The 19,925-nt window shown below is 36.9% G+C and overlaps 5 protein-coding genes across 6 annotated transcripts in view; 2 read left to right on the top strand and 3 right to left on the bottom strand.

The window, feature by feature from the left end:
• LOC105169420 (putative 12-oxophytodienoate reductase 11) lies at positions 94 to 2,456 on the top strand. Its single transcript, XM_011089811.2, has 5 exons — positions 94 to 261; positions 424 to 564; positions 726 to 856; positions 1,187 to 1,348; positions 1,718 to 2,456. Exons 1-5 carry the CDS (start codon positions 161 to 163, stop codon positions 2,317 to 2,319), a joined length of 1,137 nt encoding a protein of 378 aa, XP_011088113.1. The 5' UTR covers positions 94 to 160; the 3' UTR covers positions 2,320 to 2,456.
• LOC105169419 (agamous-like MADS-box protein AGL62) lies at positions 2,640 to 3,614 on the bottom strand. Its single transcript, XM_011089810.2, has one exon. It carries the CDS (start codon positions 3,516 to 3,518, stop codon positions 2,778 to 2,780), a length of 741 nt encoding a protein of 246 aa, XP_011088112.1. The 5' UTR covers positions 3,519 to 3,614; the 3' UTR covers positions 2,640 to 2,777.
• Positions 4,831 to 6,281, top strand: LOC105169076 (ras-related protein RABA2a-like). The gene is made up of 2 exons (XM_011089353.2): positions 4,831 to 5,074; positions 5,605 to 6,281. Exons 1-2 carry the CDS (start codon positions 4,910 to 4,912, stop codon positions 6,085 to 6,087), a joined length of 648 nt encoding a protein of 215 aa, XP_011087655.1. The 5' UTR covers positions 4,831 to 4,909; the 3' UTR covers positions 6,088 to 6,281.
• Positions 6,851 to 10,379, bottom strand: LOC105169075 (ras-related protein RABD1-like). The gene is made up of 8 exons (XM_011089352.2): positions 10,222 to 10,379; positions 10,076 to 10,148; positions 9,770 to 9,817; positions 9,600 to 9,647; positions 8,759 to 8,830; positions 8,007 to 8,162; positions 7,530 to 7,633; positions 6,851 to 7,143 (listed from the first exon to the last, which is right to left on the bottom strand). The coding sequence occupies exons 1-8, from the start codon at positions 10,233 to 10,235 to the stop codon at positions 7,050 to 7,052; spliced, it is 609 nt and encodes a 202-aa protein (XP_011087654.1). The 5' UTR covers positions 10,236 to 10,379; the 3' UTR covers positions 6,851 to 7,049.
• LOC105169074 (probable serine/threonine-protein kinase At1g09600) overlaps positions 11,373 to 19,925 on the bottom strand; it is a 10,372-nt gene continuing 1,819 nt past the window's right edge. For both annotated transcript variants that reach the window (XM_011089349.2, XM_011089350.2), the window contains 7 exons: positions 19,397 to 19,681; positions 18,176 to 18,493; positions 14,993 to 15,220; positions 13,919 to 14,019; positions 13,264 to 13,378; positions 12,282 to 12,674; positions 11,373 to 11,997 (listed from right to left, as the gene is read on the bottom strand). In XM_011089349.2, the coding sequence (XP_011087651.1) occupies positions 11,812 to 11,997; positions 12,282 to 12,674; positions 13,264 to 13,378; positions 13,919 to 14,019; positions 14,993 to 15,220; positions 18,176 to 18,493; positions 19,397 to 19,681 (1,626 nt within the window). In that variant the 3' untranslated portion in view covers positions 11,373 to 11,811. The remainder of the gene's footprint in view (positions 11,998 to 12,281; positions 12,675 to 13,263; positions 13,379 to 13,918; positions 14,020 to 14,992; positions 15,221 to 18,175; positions 18,494 to 19,396; positions 19,682 to 19,925) is intronic.

The following is a 19,925-nucleotide window of genomic DNA, read 5'->3' as shown; positions in this document are numbered from 1 at the left end:
AAAAAGAAATGAAAACGACAGAGCAACAGTAGTTTGACTCGCCACTATATATATGTGGAGCCTCAAGAAAATCAATTTCCATTCCAAGGTTTTTTCTTCTTTTCACGATCCCAGTAAAGTATATACAACAAATCAACATTTTCAAGAGGAATCAGTTAAAATGAGCAGTAGTAGTGGAAATGGCCCAGCTTCCTCTGTTGCTACAGTTCCTCTGAGTCTGCTCTCTCCATACAAAGTGGGGGAATTTGATCTCTCTCACAGGTTCATCTTATTGTCTTTCAAGATTTGTTCTACGTGTGCAGGATTGTTCATGCCTCTTTAATGAATTTGTTGAGGCCTTGCACACAAACTTATTGCTTTGATTAATTTAGCCTACACATATACGGTTGTGTTTCTGAACCAAATTCTTGAATACTTGGACAGAATCGTTTTAGCACCATTAACACGAAACCGCTCCTACAACTACGTTCCACAGCCTCACGGGGCAGTCTATTACTCTCAGCGAGCAACCAAAGGTGGTCTTCTCATTGCTGAAGCAACTGGTGTATCCGACACTGCAATGGGGTACCGATGCTACACCCTTTTATCTTTCTCTCTACTTATATGCTAATGATCATAATTCATCCATATCTTCCATCAATTTGCATGTACAAGGACAAAAATCAGGTGGAGGGCAGGATACTTCAATTTTTTTATTCGTTTGACCTACTGTAAGTGTTTTCTAGGTTCCCGGATACTCCTGGAATTTGGACAAAGGAGCACGTGGAGGCATGGAAACCAATTGTAGATGCAGTTCACCAAAAGGGTGGCATATTTTTCTTGCAGATAGTGCATGTCGGACGTGTCTCTACTTATGGTACGTGACATCTTCACAGATTCGATCTAATACTCGAGTCAATCCTGGACAGATATCTGGTTCAATAGCATGGATATAAGTTACTTGTGATGCTTTCTAATGTAAATCATACATCTTAAGGATTCTTGTCCCAGTAAGCATCATTAGTTAGGTGCATACCAACTATGGCAGCGCCATCAACGCGATGTTTATACTACTATACTGTTTACTACATATTTATGTCAATAGCAACAAATCAGTTCAATTTTACTTAGTTCTAAAATGAAGTTTAACTCGGTTTCTATGTTGTCCAGAAACGATGTGTGAATCTAATAAAGTGTCTTTAATCAGATTTCCAGCCCAATGGCCAAGCTCCCATCTCATCAACAGACAAGGGAGTTACCCCCGGCCTTGAGGGATTAGAATTGTCACCTCCTAGACGACTGAGGAAGGATGAAGTACCTGGTATTGTCAATGACTTCAGGCTGGCTGCTCGAAATGCTATTGAAGCAGGTTCGTTCCCTCTGCCTTGTTGTATATCTTCTTCGAGACATCTTCACACTTGATGCGACCTAAGGGTAAAGCCTGATGCTCTTAGACTCGATGTAAATCAGATCAAAATTATTGAATACCTGTTGAAGAAGGAATTAGTCTGTTAAACATCATGGTTGAACTCCCATATGATCAGTTGACGGGTGGCCTGATGCTAGGGAATTTATCTGTTTCAGCTGTACCTATAACACGTTCAGTGTGAGCATTGGAAGAAAATATGATCTGCAAAAAAGTAACTATAAACTGAATTCAAAGACGTTAGACTAAATAGCACAGAATATAGCTTCATTGAGTTGATTGGTGGAATTGATGAATATCTTTTACTTGCAGGTTTTGATGGAGTTGAGATACACGGAGCAAATGGTTTCCTAATTGAACAGTTTCTAAAAGATCAAGTAAATGATAGGACAGATGAATATGGTGGGAGCTTGGAAAACCGTTGTCGCTTTGCTCTCGAAATAGTAGAAGCAGTGGCCAACGAGATCGGATCTCATAGAGTCGGGATAAGACTATCTCCATACTCTGATTTTATGGAGGCGATTGACTCGGATCCTGATGCTCTAGGCCTTTACATGGCTAATGCACTTAATAAGTTCAATATTCTCTACCTCCACATGATCGAACCAAGAGTTGTTGGGTCTAGGGTGTTTCAAGGGCCTGAGGATGAAATTCCTCACAGACTCCTTCCAATGAGAAAAGCTTTCGAAAACACTTTCATTGCTGCTGGTGGCTACAACAGAAGCAAGGGAAATAGAGCCATTGGTGATGATTATGCAGATTTGATTGCATTCGGGCGCCTGTTCTTGGCTAATCCAGACTTACCAAGACGGTACGAGCTGGACGCTCCTCTCAACAAGTACAATAGAAGCACATTCTACATTTCAGATCCTGTTGTTGGTTACACTGATTATCCATTTCTTGAAGAAGCTTAGGGGTGCGACCAGCCGTTATCGATGCCTTTAGTGTATAGTATCACAGGAAGGTCTACATATAAATGCTTTGTAATATGTCACTTACTGCCATTTTGATGTTCATGCCATCTTTTTTGCCAATCTAGCTAAGCTATTAATTCATGTTCAAACCCTCCATTCAATTAAGAACACCATATTGTTTTACATGATAGTAATTGATGTGTGTATTCATTAAAGCCATTAATGGAAACTGGAACCTGTTATTTCTATTCGGATCCATTTCATTTAAATCCTCATGAATTTATTACAGTTTCATCAGTTGTTGAGAATGAGGTGTGATGGGTAATGCAGCGACACAGAGCTGGAAGCTGACAACTACAAGATAAAATAAACATAAACAAACATTTATTTTTTGAGTTTTCAACTGATCAAGGATCTAAAAATGAACAAAGCCTACACGCTGTAGGAACAAATTTGATTCAGAGCTGCCCTTGTCCGAACCCATGAGGAACAATACAATTCCCATAATCAAAACAACCACTGCTCAACTGGTTCTGCTCCACCATCGCGGGCTCATCCAACGAGCACGCCGCCGCCTCCATGTCGGAGTTGGGCATGGTTATGACCGCCGCAGGCGGTGGAGGCAAAGAGTTGGAACTGTGAATAAGCATCAGATCATCAGCCCTCATGGTGACGTTCTTCATCAGTTCTTCCAGCGCCGCTGCGTACTGCTCCAACTCCTCCAGCTCCAGCCCCTCTACCGCCTCGTCCCACCAAAACTCTCCTCCTCCGCCTCCTCCGCCGTAGCACTCCACTCTCTTCACCTCCTCGATGACCTCTTTCCGCTTCTTCTCCACCTCCAACTCCCTGCAAACCTCAGAATAATGCCTGTTGTAGTCCCGCGTCTTGGGCGTCGGGCAGTTCTCCCGCGGCTCCTCGCCTTCCGGCCCTCCGCCATTGAGGAAACGATCGATGACGGAATCCGGCGTGGGGTGGCCGAATGAGAAGACTCGCTTCCCCAGAGAGTGCACAACAATGGCGATCTCAGCGCCGCTGAGAATGCAGAGCTCGCTGGCCTTCTTGAACAGCCCCACCCGCCGCTTGGAGAAGGTGACTTGGCGGTTGCTGAGGTTCTCTATCTTCTTGATTTCAATCTTTTTCCGGCCCTGAGTGGTCTTCTTCATCAGGCTGCTGCCCTCCTTCATCATCACCATTAACATTAATTAATTTCCACTTTAATCTCTAATTGACTCATGCACCTTTTGATTATGAAAATTGAAGTTTAAAGAAATTTTTCGCTCACTATCAAAGGGATCTTCAATCTGTGATTGCATTTACTATACCTTAATTACATTGAATTTATATTTGGCAATCAAATCTTGAAGATTCCATCCCCCTCCTCATCAAACTCTTTCCTTCTTTAGATATTATTTTGATTTTGTTAATTATTTACAAACCCTATCTTTATATTTAATTTATTTCCAATACTATAATATCATCACCACACAGACAGATTTTTATAATCAAACTAATAATAAACGACGATACTATTTTATTAATAACATAACGTCAGATAACTTATCAAGCTCAAATATTTCAACATTATAGAACTATAAGTGTTTTGCATCAAACCACAAAATAGATGTAATTTCATTTACAGAAATATCAATCAAGCACGTACATACATCTCCATAACACAATCGGATAGAAGAAACTAAAACCGACATGAAAATTGGAGGAGTTTGATTCCGTGATAGATAGTAGTAAGGAATCATCTCGTTTTGTTGCAATGCCTTTTCATCCTCGAGAAGAAAGTGAAGAGGACGTCCATAGTAAACGCCCTCATACAATTGAAACATAACCTTATAGCTCCATTAGAAAATAATAATGAGTCATCTCGCAAATTATCAAAGCCATTGATGAGCATAAGACACATAGGAGGATTTTGAGACTTCGTTGCATGCCACATCATCTTAATGATATGACTCTGACTCCACATCTTGCAGTGGGAAAGATGAGTTACTTGATACTTTATACGATGGTATTGATTCATCGAATATACAAACATACAAAAAGACTTAAGTATAATATGTCTGACAATAAATAAGTCATCAAACACATTGTAGGAGGGAGTTGATTGATCAACCATATAGGCAATACTTAATGGGTCAAACGATCACGTTCTTGGCAGGAGATGCCTCACTAGTCATGTTTTCGACAAAAAATAACTCATTATACATATAATAGAATCGAATTGACTCATTAGCCACATATACCCCTTTGCATGACTCATCTGCCACGTAACAATCAAGTCCCTTGCAGGAGATGAGTCGTCAAACACATGACTCATCAACCATGTTGTCATGGCATCGTGACTCAGCTGCCATGTAGAATACGTTGTGGTGACTCAGTTGCCATATCAGCTGCAAATAGATGAGTCAGCCGCGCGTAGGATAGATCCAAAACGTCTAATTTAGAAGGGTGATTTGGTCATTAAACAAATCAATGATTTTAACTACACAGCTCATTTCCCCTTGGGCATGTCTGTCTGTCAAAGCCATTATTCCCGCGACTGATTCCGAAGCTGCAAGAATCCCAAACCCCTAAATTCATGGCGCGGAGGCCGGACGAGGACTATGATTACCTCTTCAAGGTTGTATTGATCGGCGATTCGGGCGTGGGAAAATCCAATTTGCTCTCTCGGTTCACCCGAAACGAGTTCTGCTTGGAATCTAAATCCACCATCGGCGTTGAGTTCGCCACCCGTACTCTTCAGGTTTACTTCAGCTTCTCATGCTACTATTCTTAGTATGATGGATTCAAATTTCCATCAGGCCCAGTAACTGAGTCCGATTTACTCAGTATGTGCGTTTATGTAATTTTTTGGTAATATATGTGGTGGGTTTTGGATCTTGGATCTGTTGTTGTATGAGTAGCTGTTCTCTGGAGTAGTGTTCTGCTGTAGTTATTTATCAGTCTTGCAATGCTCAAGCTGATAGACTTCCTAAAAGATCTTTTAGAATTAGTAGCAAGATTTCATGACAATGGTCTTTGCAGCTTCAGCTCACAAAGCATAAATCTGTTCATAGAAACATCTTTTCCTTTGCACGGTCCGAACTATTCCCACAATCTGATTATATTAGCTTTAGGCTTCTGGTAGTCATTGTGTAGTTGTTCCAACTATATGATTCTACACTTGCTTCGTGACAGTTTTCTTTCAAGATGTTATTACTATTATTTGTCATTGGTTTTTTGAATTATTCTGCGTAGTTATATCTGTTCATGACGGGTTTTGGTTATATGTAGGTCGAGGGAAGAACTATTAAGGCTCAGATATGGGACACAGCCGGCCAAGAGAGATACAGAGCCATAACAAGTGCATATTACCGTGGTGCTCTAGGAGCTCTTCTAGTATATGACGTTACAAAACCAACTACTTTTGATAATGTGAGTCGCTGGTTGAAGGAGTTAAGGGACCATGCCGACTCCAACATTGTTATTATGCTTATAGGAAATAAGACTGATCTCAAGCATCTTAGAGCTGTAGCCACTGAGGATGCTCAAGGTTTTGCAGAAAAGGAGGGGCTTTCATTCATCGAAACGTCTGCTCTGGAAGCCACTAATGTAGAGAAGGCTTTCCAGACTATCCTTTCCGAGATATACCGGATCATCAGCAAGAAGTCGCTTGCCTCAGATGAACCTGCACCAACAAGCATCAAAGAAGGAAAGACTCTTGTTGTTGGCCCACAAGATAACAACACAAAGAAGACTTGCTGCTCTACATCCTAATTGCCTTGTCTATTTTTTACCACCTCCCCCACCCACCCAAAGAGAGTAAAAGAAAAAAAGAGTTCACCTGCCTCTATTTTTGGGTCACTTCTGCTATCGATTATTTTGAATCCTTGTATTATTCTTATGTTTAAACATTTTGCTTTTGATTCTTAAGAGTTGCCAAAGTTTTTCTATGAAATGTTGTTGGATGAGTATGTTGTTTAAAGTGTTAGAGTTCTATATTTCGCATGTTAGACGCCAAAAAACAATTCTTGGCTTATAATTATGCAAGTATTGCTTGGGAAGCTATCCAAGAAGTCTGGTTCATGACAACCTCAGCCTCGGCTACTTTGCGCACGCTCGAGTTTCCTTAACATTTTCTTTAAACAAGCTTTCTGCTAAAATGCATGAATTCTGTGAGATTATCTATGTCACATCCTGTTTGTAAGTTAAAAAATCATGATGCCATACTTCCTAAGAAGAAATGCGCATGCTCTGGATTTCTTTTCCTTTGAATTTGATCTTTACTTGCATATTATGCTTACTAGTCCCCAGAAAACATTTTGGTTCTGCAAATGATTAATATGTGCAGTAACCTCTGAGTTTAACACATGTTCAAGCAGGAAAATCAGATTTCATTTCGAAACCTCCAGATGCACCACCTATATTGCAACTAATGATAGGAGAATGCAAGCATCTACATCCCAGAGAGCAACCATAAGACCTGGGAAGTTTTCTCATGAGTTGCTAGGGTCCAGTTGTGGAACATGAAATTTAGTCATGGACATGTGGAAATCTTATGTAATCCCAATTATGGCATAACACATGCCCACTTTTGGGCTGAAGAGAAGACAAACAAAGAGAATATCAATTTAGCAACATCAACTGTCTTAAGGAAATCCAAGTAGTGAAAGGACATTGTGTTAATAAACATTTACTATCTTTTTACATTTCTTCTAAACGGAAAATAATCAGCAGACCTAACCACAGCAGTTGCTCTTCTGCTCAATTGGCTGTCCCTTAATATGGACTGTGCTTGCAGGATTTGTGTTTACCGCTGGCTGGTTACCCATCCTGCATACACAAAAATTAACTCCTTAAGTTGACAAGTCCAACATCTGTTTCAACCTTCTAATTGCATGTGGTTCAGTAGTACCACCAAGGCGAGAAACAAAAAGGCCAAAATAACATGAATGCTATTGGTCATTTTTGGGAACTCACGTTGGGAAATACACTTTCAGTTCATGCATAAACAATACAGATAAACAGAAAATTAGCAAACTCAAGACCAATAAGGAAATAGGCTGTCAATCAAGAGAGTAACGGTTAAGCGGTCTAAAACAAATAAAAACACTAAGAGATTCCAATATGAATAGTAGCAGCAAGCATGTAAGTGGAAACTGATGAGCAAGACTCCATAAATTTTTTAGGGCATCAATAAAAATGATTAGTTGCTTTACTTTTTCTTAATCTCGCCAGCCATAGTCAAAAAGGCCTGCTCCACATTAATTGCATCTTTGGCACTGGTCTCCAGGAAAGGAATCCCAAGCTCATCCGCAAATGCCTGCAAGTTTGATTCAGAATAAGAGTCATTGTAGTGACAAAAAGAAAGATTTTTGCAACAAATAAATTTCAAGAAAATCTACCAATATAGGTAATAATACTTGCCCCATCACCTATACATGAGAACAATTTACATCTATGAATATTACACTATTTGTCCTTGTATCCCACAACCCTTCTGCAAGATAACAAAAACAAATAACAAAAAAAGAAATGGAATATATCCAGAGAACCAGTATTCTTGGCTGCTATTTAAACGTATATCAGCATTAGTCTTCCTACATGTCTAAATTTTAAATCCATTTTTAACAGTTAACCTGAAGGCTTAATATTGAAATATACGGGATAAGAACAGCAGGAGGAAAGATACTCACCTTTGCTGTCTGTGTGTCCACAACTTTGCTCTCAACTAAATCACATTTGTTTCCAACCAAAAGCTTGCAGACACTGTCATTTGCATATCTATCGATTTCATTAAGCCACTGCTTAACATTGTTGAAGCTCTCCATCTCAGTTACATCGTACACAATCTATCACAAGTTAGATATATGGATTACTCCTATAGAAAATGCAAATGTATAATGAAATCAGCCAGCTGCTAAAGGCTAGGAAGACTTAATCAAAATAAAAGGCTCTTCAATCAGGATCTTGCATCTTCCTCATAATATGCCACGCAAAAATGATAAGCATACTGAAGAAATGTGGCTCAGGGAAAATATGATACCCTAGACCAAGTTGGGGAACTGATATTAAGAAATAGCAAAAGCAATACATAAGCTTGTGCTGCAGGGTTCATTGATCATGTATCAAATTGTGAAATATATTACAGAAATCATAATATGGGAATAATTGAGTACAAACAGGAAAAACTGAAAGAGAAACAGCATTCAAGGTAAAGAAATTGAGTTCAGAAACCAGAAGCTCAAGCCAAAAGCCAGTCCTCTCGAGTATCAACAAAAGAATAAATGCATAATGGTATCTTCAATTACCAAAAAGGAAGTTCAATCTATTCATATATTTCAACAAATTGGCATGCGTTCACGCAATATAACTCTACAAATAAATAATAGAAATAATAATGACTGAACATGAAATATTGGAATAACTACATCAAATTCTTTCTTACAATGATTCCATGAGCTCCTCGGTAGTAACTGCTAGTGATAGTCCGGAAACGCTCCTGGCCAGCAGTATCCCACTTGAAACACATAAAGAAACGTTTTTCAGTTAACTATGATGACCACTGCTGTTATTTTAGGTATAAAATGGCAAAACTTATATACTTCCCCTATTTCCCATTGTATGCACGAGAATCACTTTGGCCTTTGAGGTATCAAATGGGCATAAATTGTCCATTTCCCCTATTCCCCCGTGTAGTATGACAATTAAAAGTTGCCTTAATCATGAATTCATAACAAATCATAGCAAGTAATATGGTGCATTTTTTTTAAAGTAAAATCAATTTCTGGAAGCATTCACTTTGGCATCTGGTACGTATGCTGGGTGGAAGAAACTACATGTAATCTTATAATGCCTTTATACCAGATAGAACATCCAATTGGTGAAAAATATCAAATCTGAATTACCACAGGAATCAAAGGAGAAAAAAGTAACACAATGACCAATCCGATATTCCATTATAAAACTCCTCACCTTCTACCACTGTTTTATTCGCTATAACAACTGACAGCACTTGAGATTCGTCAAATCAATGACTAACAGATGCTACTTCACCAAAAATAAATCTCTCATATCATCTTCGAAAGTTGAGTTTCTTCCAAAATTTGCTCATGAACCACACATGAAAACTTACAGTATAATAGGCAGTCAGACAAAGTTATATCCCTGGATATTCCATATCAAAAGAAAATGCAGTGTAATCTAAAGCGCATACACAATGCAGCATCGTGACAAACATCCACATGCATTCAGTCATGCGAAGTGGTTAGGCATTTATATTGACTCACGATTTGCAGCTTGATTGTCTTCCCATCCAGCTCCACTGTCCTTATTTTCTGCAACAATTACCCAGGAAACAACTATGTTCACTCCCAGTAGAAATTATCCAAGAAACTGAATTGACCTAACATCCATCAAGGTATAAACTAGAGAGAAAAAGTTCAAGGTCACAACTTACAAAATCGACTCCAATGGTGCTAATATAACTGTCCACATACGAATCATCCTACAACCATCAATCATCAATCAATTAACGTTACTTCGATAAAGAAATATTCTCCAAACAAAAAGTAAAAGTGTAACAGAAAACCCATTTCATAACAAAAACAATTAGCCCATTTCATGATATACATATTTCAGAAAAATGAACCCATGAGATTAAAAAAATGCATCCAAAAATCAACCATAACTTCTTCCACAGAACAAATTATTGGTAATATAAAGCAATAAGATAGATCGAAAAGACCGATTAAGGTCAACATACCGCGAATCTGAGAAGAAGACAAGACTTGCCGACAGAAGAGTCCCCGATTAAAAGAAGCTTGAACAAATAATCACTACAAAAAAGAAAAAGAAAATGAATATCATCACAAGTAAAACCGAGAAATGAAATCCAGAGGCGTCTCTTACTATTCTGTGCTCATCTTTCTTCGATTTTTGGCTTGTGAAGAAGGAAAAAGGCTTTTCTTTCTGTGTGTGTGTGTCTGTCTCTTGGGTGTCTGTTGAGGTCAGAGGTTTGAGGAAGAGTGAATCAAACTTGTGGTTTGTTTGTTCGCAAAGGAAACTGCAGAGAGGAAAAAAAAAAGGTAAATTAAAAATACCAATTTCGCATAATTACGAATACTTTGTTGTTTGAAAAATTATTAATATTTTTTTACTTTGACGATAGTTCAATAATTAATTCAATTTATTTTTTAAATTTTTCAAACAACAATCGAGTATTCATATTTATGACAATCTTAAAAAATATTGTAATTTATTTTTAAAAATTGAACAAAAAAATAAAATTAAAGAGAGGTGCTCTTCAATTATGTAAAATTATAGGAATTAGTATGAATATAAAATATTTTGCACTCCGCATTACGATTATTTTTGTACTTAAGAATCTCTTTTATTTTTTTTGGTTCAATTCATTCGTACTAACTATATTAGTTTTATAAATTACAACTTCAGACTACTTTCTAATTAAATTTTCACTAGAAAATGGTTACATACAGCACACATGTGCAATAATACGAATTTGTTAGATTTTTGCGTTAAATTTCATTTTTTATTATAAGAACATGGTGCATTCCTTAAAAAATAAAACAAGTTGAGATTTTGTTGTGAAAAAGTACATATGTGCATTGGATGTAATTATTTTTTGATCGAAAATTCCAAATTAAAGTAATTTAATACGATAACTTACAGACTCGTACAGTTCGTACGACAGATAAATAAAAAAATATAAAAATAAATGATAAAGTACATGTAAATAAGGTCAAAATGTATTTTAACCTTTTTATTTTCATGGGGTGACTCTCAGGATGGGAATTTGTTTGAGAATAAGTGATAAAGGAATAGTAAAAAGAATGGATGTGAATGAGTGAAGAATGATTGCAAGAAAAGCAAAGGAAGGATTAAGAGTCTGAATTATAGCAGAAGAAGAAGAAGAACATCATCCATCCATCAATCCTCATCCACTACTACCTAATCAATTATTCTTAGTGACTTCCCACTAACAAATCACTCTCTTTGCACCAACACCTGACTTTGGGATTCTTAAAATTGCTTCATCAAGAAATAAAAAAATATATTGATTTTACATCACTCACAACAAATAAACGTATTCCCATTTCCACTACAAAATCTATACAAATAAAGAAACAGCATTTCCCACTAAAAACTGGAAAATGAAAACAAAATCAAACATGGTTGAATTCTTCTTCTTCCATATGAAGAAGGCTCTTCCCTAATACCCTATACAACAATGTTTTGGAACTAAACGTCCCACCATCCTATAACCTATGCTCCTCAAATCTCTTCTGAGATTGGGGCTCAGGAAAACAATTTCTCAAAAACAGTCAGGATTATCCGTCCCATGAAGCTGTCCTCTAGCGTATTGCCTCTAACATTCTCCTTCTCAGAGCAAAGAGACAACCCTCTGCCAGTGGACTTCTGGTATCATACCAAGCTGGATCAATTGGCTAAAGAAGTAGACATACACGTCCTCCCAAATGATCAGCGGCTGATATAGTCTAGGACTTGATCGTTATCGCTACACCATTTCCTGGTCCTGTTCTTGTTCATTTGAGCTTTCCTGACAGCAATTTGGATCTGTTTTTCGTGGTCTTCGAGCATCTTCTCCACACTTCCACCCAACAACGGTCCAGAATAATTGATTGGTGTCTGCTTTAGAGCACAAATCTATGATCAAAATATGAAATGTCAGATACCCTTTCCCTTTTTCTTTTTTTTTTTTTGGGGGTTGGGGGGGGGGGGGGGGGGGGGGGGGAGGACAAAAATTCTTCACATTTGTCAGATGAGTATAAAGAATGTGGGACAAGCAGAGGAGCAAAGATAAAGCACTTAAACCATAAGGACATTGTATTTGCTCCACTACCTCAGCAACATCCTCATCCTAGGGAGAGGAAATTTCTCATTTCCTTGCCAGCGGAGATGTGTAAGGAAATTTTCAAGCAAGTTCTTACCGTTCTATTTTCTGGATGCACCTGTCTGCATTTGCCAATATTGAGCTGTTTGTATCTGGTGTTAGAACACTGTTCTTGCTCATGTGAAGCATCACTGGTCTCTGTCTTAAAATCCAGTTGTGAACCGTCGTGCGCTGTGACTGAACAGGACGGTTTAGATAATCCTGATGCCGCCTCCTGGGGTTTATACAATCTTGGAGTCGTTAACTCGTTATTCTCGGAGGTACCAAAGGGTGCATGAGGATCTGCGTGGGGCCTTTCATCAATAACATCTAAGGAATGTCTGGATTCACCCATTCGCCTGAACCGTTTGATGGGGACACCAGAACCACCATCTTCTTCTGGATTGTACTTCTCACTGTTCTTACTGGGGTTTGGCTGAATTTTCAGCTTCTGAATACAACAAGTCAAGGTTAGACAAGAACTTTGTAGCATTGCAAGTATAGGCATATCGAGCTAACAATCACCAGCAAGTTGGTTTCAGCCTTGCATGTACATTAGCATAGTAACAAACTAAGGATGCAGGAATAGTTCGTTAGTTTTAGAACTAGTAATTCAGGTATTATTTTAGGTAGTTCAAGAAAATCTCGAGTACTTAGCAAAATTAGTCATAAGATCACAAGTGACGGTATGTCAATGCAGAATAAAATGATTTTTACGAAAAATGATGCATATATACACCATAATTGTCAATAGACATTGTGTTATCTAGGATATTATAAGTATGAAAGGGGAAATAGAAAAAAACAAAAAAAATAATATCATTTACTTCAGATCCAACTATTTCATTCTTATTAAAATAGGAATAGGATTTGGAAATAAATTGCTCTACTAAATGAAAAGATCAAGAGGATCGTCATATTAGAGGTACTCCATTGGTTCCAACATCCTATGAAGATATCGTGGTTTATTCAAGCTGTTTTAAAAAATTTGGAAAAATTTTGTTACTATGTAAAATAGAAGCCTCAGAGTACAGATGTACCTGTATGGAGAGCTGCAATTCAGCATTAGCCTCGGGTGCTGGGACGGCTTTCAATTCTTTGGAGCCCTTTCTAGAAGATTCAAGTTCATGGCCATTTCCACAAGCTGCTAGTTGTCTGGGATCGTATAGAACAATGGTTGAGTACATATATCAAAACCGACAGAAACTATGAACTAAAACAAATTATCTGTAGAGTGCATATAGCGCGGACTGTAGGATCTTGTAAAGCAGTGAACCCCTCTTAGAGAGGTTTCACTAAACTTTTTAAAAAAATCGTATAAGTTCATACATGTTATAAAATGTTGGATTTTATTTTTAACTTTAGTTCTTTGAGTCTAACGACAATTTTCTAAGTTATGATTAAACTTGAAGGGATTGTTAAGATTTAAAAATGCTTAGGATCTCATGACATTACTTGTTCTAAAAGAGATTATAATCTCTTATAAGCTCCTACCATGTCATTTTTTTATCTTATAAGCTCTTTTCTTGAGAAAAATCTACCGAACACTTTATAGCATTTAAAAGGTTTTCAAATATCTTACAAGATGTTGTGAAGTGCTTGTAAGCTCATCCAAAGACACTCTTATTACTGTTCCAATGGAACAGCATAAATTTCGAATCATGATTCCGTGAAAGTACAAATCGAAATATATACCTTTTTGCCTCCTCACATCGCACCTTGGTGTCATATTCTTTGCTAGGGGGGTATTTCAGCAAGGATGATGGATCACAGGGTAGAGGATTTGTTAAGAAGAACTAGCAAGAAGCGCCTCATAAGTACATATGAAAATAAAGCTTACCATTATGCACTTTTCAGGAAAAAGAGCAAATAAAGGAGAAAAGGATATAAAATTCGATTCAGAATAAGTAGGTGCAGCAGAAAGCATAAATATGATCAAGCAAAGCTCCATCTTAATGGCATATTCATGCATAGTCTTCTCATCTTTGATCTGTTACTAGCCTTTGCACAATATTACGGTATTCTGCGAGACATGGTGTTACATTAAGCAACTTCAAATTCAAAATGTCCATAAGAAGCAAGTTTCTGCGCACAAGTTGAGGCTAGATTAAGGGCATGTTTGGTTAAACTTACTTAAAAAGCTCATGAGTTCGTGTGTCTTATATGATATTTTTAGAGCTTCTAAGATGTTGGCAAATTTGCAATTAATAATGAATGAAAAAGGAGTTTATTAAGGTTTTTTAAGAATCTTTTTCCTTTTCTAAAAGAGTTTACAAACTCCCAACATTTTTCTTTTTACTTTTTTATCATACAAGCTAATTTTTTAAAAAACTCAACACTCTACAGTATCTCGTACGCTATTAAACATCTTATAAGATATTTGAAAGAGTTAATAAACACTCTTTAAGTATATGGTATGAACTATTTAGGATATCACACAACTTTTATTGTGCTTTCATCCAACACATCATTCTAGAGCAATTTAGTTGTTTCCCAACACATTAAGTAGAACAAGTAAATAAGCTGAATGATTCTATGACCATCTATCACCATGTAATTGGCTTTCACAGCAAATGCCAGCACTCAAGTGAATATCTAAATGTTACGCGATCCAAAAACACCATTGACATTGTATCTGTCTTATGCAGGATTCGGATTGCATTAATGGCCTGAGATTGCAGCTTACTTGCAGTTAATGTTGATGTGAAGAAAAGGAAGATCAGAACTCTCGACAAAAAAGAAACTTCAAGGAGGGAAAATAAGCTTTACCTCACTTTGAAGTGCAGAAGTCGTCGATCCTCGATTTTCTGGTTCAAAAGCAAGGAGAGTTTCCAGAAGGGCTAAAGCAGAAGGAGGGAGGTTCTTGAATGCCTCAGCCACACGTCGTTTGTAAGGCTGTTGAGGTTTGAAGATTGCAGTGAGTGGTAATTTTGATTTATTCCAGTATTCTTCTGAGGGTGAACCACAAAGTTTATAGATTTTGTGCAGCTGTTCGACCTGTATACGGATTGGACCAGTTCAAGCCAATATTAGGGTCGTAAGTAAAGCACCAATGACATGTTAAGTGAAAATATATACCAAGTAAAGATAGAAGAAAAGATCTTGAAAATCAGAAAATTCAGAAGTTCTCACAAGAATCAGAAGAGTGTATAAATCGTGATTTGTAAAAGTCATCGGACAAAGTAAAAAGTAATATCGGACCAAGATATAAATGAAGGTGATTGCATATAAAACAAATTATTGAGCAAAACTTCGTTTCAATTACTGAAAACGCAATTACAATAATTCTCACACAGTATCAAGATTATGGTGTGTTCCTAAGTAAAAATATGTAATTATTGGAAAGACTGCTTCATATAACAGCTTAAATGAGAGGAGACCCATTTGAAATTTAAAATTTCTGACACACTCCTTCATGTGCATAGGCAAGATTCTATTTGTAAACCTAGCGTGCGTAGAAAAATCTTCTGTATAAATGGATGACATTAAGATTCGATTTCCAAACTCTTGTTTAACCCAACTCTAATATCATGTACAATGACCACGTCAAACTAAAAGCATAAACATAGTTGTTAAAGGCTCATGGCGCACCATGGCACAAAAGTGTCTTGGAGCCATGGTGCATGGCACGCGACATGCCACATGCCTTATAACTGCGTAAAATAAATAAATTATACACTTTCAGTATTATTAATGGGTATCAACAAAATTAATACAAAAATAAACAAATATAAAAACTATAAAGAAGAAAACTAACATAAATTCCAAAGATTATTTAATTACATTTCACACTAGCTTCAGTAAATAGATAACAATTTCAGCACTGATTTAACCACTCTTAACATTTGTCCAGCAAATTAAAACTTGCAAAGTACAGCAATATTTCGGCAGCAAACTGACATATTTCAGCAATAACTTCAATAAGTTAAGCAAAAATTAAAAAATAGTAACAATAATACTAATTCAACAATTACAATATTAAAATTTGCCAAAACCTTAGAAAAAGAAAACAGAAAAAATAGAAAATAGAAAGGACTAGTAAAAGATTGGGAAAGAAAAGGAGGAAGAAGATAAAGGGGACAGAAAAATATAGAAGAAAAGGAGCAAGACGGAGTCTGGCACAGAAGAAGAAGGAACTGGATGGCATATGTGCAAACAGACTATTGAGATTAATAATTATGAGCTCAAAGTGTCAGGAAAAGAAAATCATTTAATATTTCATTTACAATAGTAAAGCAATCATTTGTTATGTATTTTCTTCCATTATTGTATTGGAATATAATGGTAAGTCTTTCGAGTCCCAATTAAGAAGCACATATTATTGAACTAAATGCAATCTAAATCAACTGAAAAAGGAATTCAGCACAATTCTGTGCCTAAACAGTAAAACAGCACTAAACCCACAAGATTTTTTCTTCTGTATTTACAGTTTCTAGTTCCAAAAAACCACTGCAGACCAAATCTTTGATATCTTATTAATTAACTTACCTTACAAGTCAAGAAGCATATATTACGTTTTTAGAACCTTCACATCGCCTGACACAGCAGGACAAGATCATAATCAGAAAACATGATGCCTCCAGACCTGCAGATCGGGTATATAGACACTCTAAAAAATAATGGAGTTTCCAGATTGAGTTCACGTGATGTCCGATGTGTATTACATGACATATATGCCAGAACTTTGAATTTTCTGGAGAGAGGACATGGACAATGTAGAAACAAAATATTGATTGCCTAGGAAGTTTTAAGGTCTCATCATCAGAATAGAAACGACATGAGTGTTGGAATCATCAGTAGCCTTTTAAAAAGTGGTGGTTCACAAGAGAAGGTTTACTTAACCAACTAGATCTCAATATAGCAGGATTCCAAAGTAAACAAAGAAAATTTGGATGTATTTCCAAGGCAACATGTAAATTCAAGAATCCATGTGAAGGAAGTTAAGGGAACAGAAGCCCTGAAGACAAGAATGTTTAATTGGATAAAACGATACGAGAAACTTAAATGAAGACATGTTTGAGCATAAATATTAAAGACTAACAGGTACATGTCAACAACATGATAACAACGGCCATAAACAAATCTATGCTGTGATCATGTTAGTGGTACAATCAGTGCCTTCCTGATTTGATGTTAACTGGCACAAAAACACAGAGGAACTATGATGTGCATAATCCAGTCTAAGCAACTTCTGATTCTAAAAACCAATAACTGTCCTTGATATTCAACATCAAGGAAATAGAACCTGAAGTATATTTGGTTTGCTCAACTAAACAATAATGCTTATCAAGTCAATCTGACCGAGAGCATGTGGCCAAAATGCTTCTGAAGGTAACATATCACTTGACAGGAAAGAAACGTTTGCCAGTTTAAAAGTTATAATCATATTTCAGTCACTACTACAAAAATGTATAGAAAATTATACCCAATGTATTAATCACAACCAAATATTCCCAAAACTTCCAGAGAATAGGGCAAAATAGTTGTTTCCTCGGTTTTTTATTACGTCAGAGGTCCAAGATAAAGTTTGTGGATCTTTTCAACAACCTCGAGCGGACGACCTATAGATTGCCACCAATCAACTATAATTTGAACCACAATTCAACCAGTAGCAAACTCAAAGACAATCATAGTCATCGATAAATTAAAAAAATTAAAGTTAATGAAATCAACAGTATGTACGGAATGTCATCTTAGGTTTTCCCAGCGACTATTTTAAGATGTCATTATTCGGCCAAAAAAGCACATCAAGTAACAATGTCAAACATTGAGCAATGTGATTTTTCTTTCATGATTTAACAATAGAAAAATAAGTCTTCCAGCAAGAGAAAATGAGAAAACTTTCTGTCCCTCTCCATTAAATAATGTCATGTTGATTAAAGTACAAGCAAGTAAATCTGGAACCAAACAGATTTGTTTTAATATTAAAAGCTTATTTAGCTGGCCATGTACCTCTGTCCTTCCAGACATAATAGGTTTTCGTGTAAACAATTCAGCAAGAATGCAACCTGCACTCCACAAATCCACAGCTACTCCATAATATGTAGCACCAAGCAGAAGCTCAGGAGCTCGATACCACAATGTCACAACACGACTAGTTAGAGGATGTTTTTGATTGCTACCAAAAAGAGTTGCAAGTCCAAAATCACCAATCTTCAGATTCCCATTGTTGTCAACCAGAATATTCGAACCCTTAATATCACGATGCAAGACTCCATGGGTATGACAGTGTTCAAGTCCACTAAGCAGCTGATGCATGTAGCATTTGATCTGCATGGCCATAACACATAGAAAAATTCAAAAATACTAAATGTTAGAGGTAGCTCCAATTGTCAACAAGAATTAAGATTAATAAATATACCTAAAAAAGGCAGTAAAGCAAATTGTAGAACTATATTTGAAAAAAAGATAGCAGAGTCAATGCTTATTTGTTATATTTTCACAAAGTTTCTGCATCAACATCCCATTTTGACCTATTCATTTCAAGCTAAACTTCAGATTAACACTTAAAAAGTCCTTAGGAGATGAAGTTCACCAAATTCTTGGTTTCTCACAGGACTGACCATTATTTCCATCTCTGTTTTACAATGACAGCATTCCTTCTAGCTCGTTCTTCTAATTGACATGGAACTAAATCAAATTGCTCACTCAAACCATACCACTGCATGAAATTACTTTTTTGTGATTGAAAGGGGAAGTAGTCAAATCTGATTTGGTGGTTCTTCATTTCTACTGTCCTCCCCCCTAATACTATAGCAGAACCACTCAAGTCATTTCACAAAATCAGACTACACTGAAACTCAATAGGATTAAGTTGCTGAGTCCATTCCCTTGGCTTGGTTTTGCTGGATAGGGTCTTAGATTTATTAGCAGCTCACACCATATTGTCCTGCATCCAACCCAATAATTTCCTAAAGTTATTTTCAGGTCTCAAGGGAATGGCTTCATTATAACCAGCAAAACAGCCACAGGATCTATAACCCAGAATATATAAGTCAAGACAAGTGTCAGGACCGGCATCTTCTCCATTACAGATTTCCAGTAATAATAAGTAGAATTGGAGAAAATTATTCTAAATTTGATCAAGACTCAAGTTTGAAGGTATATGAGTTGAGAATCACTTCCAGAAGATAAAGATTATATTTCCCACAAAATAGAAACACAATAACAAACCTGTGATTCAGTAAATTTAACCAAAGGTGAAGATGTCAGTCCAGCAAGATCATGTTCCATGTATTCAAATACCAGGTATAAGCTGCTTGAAACCCTGGAAGTCACCAGACCTTCAAGTTTCATCACATTTGGATGGTCCAGCTTACGTAGAATAAGGATTTCCCGAGCCATGAAGCAGACACTTTCTGGGTCCATGTTACAAAATCGCACCTTTTTCAGAGCAACGATTTTTCCAGTTTCAAGGTCGCGAGCTCTGTAGACATTGCTGTATGTCCCTTGACCAATCTGGGAATTGGCATCATAGTTGAAACAATTTGAGCAATAACATAATACAATAGAGAAGAAATAAAAATTTCACATATCCCAAGAAATTGTTTCAGGAGCTAAAATCAAGTTATGTCAAATAGCACAATGTGTGTGTGTGTGTCTCTCATATGGCTTCCTAGGAGGTTTCATGAATGGGCACTCTACAGGTACATGGGAGAAAGTTCAGAAATCTGATTGAGAAGGAACCAAAGGCATAAGCAAA

The sequence above is a fragment of the Sesamum indicum genome, linkage group LG8 (genome assembly GCF_000512975.1).
Source record: "Sesamum indicum cultivar Zhongzhi No. 13 linkage group LG8, S_indicum_v1.0, whole genome shotgun sequence".
Lineage (NCBI taxonomy): Eukaryota > Viridiplantae > Streptophyta > Magnoliopsida > Lamiales > Pedaliaceae > Sesamum > Sesamum indicum.
The sequence above is the reverse complement of the archived record's forward strand: the minus strand, read 5'-3'. Positions and strand labels throughout refer to the sequence as shown.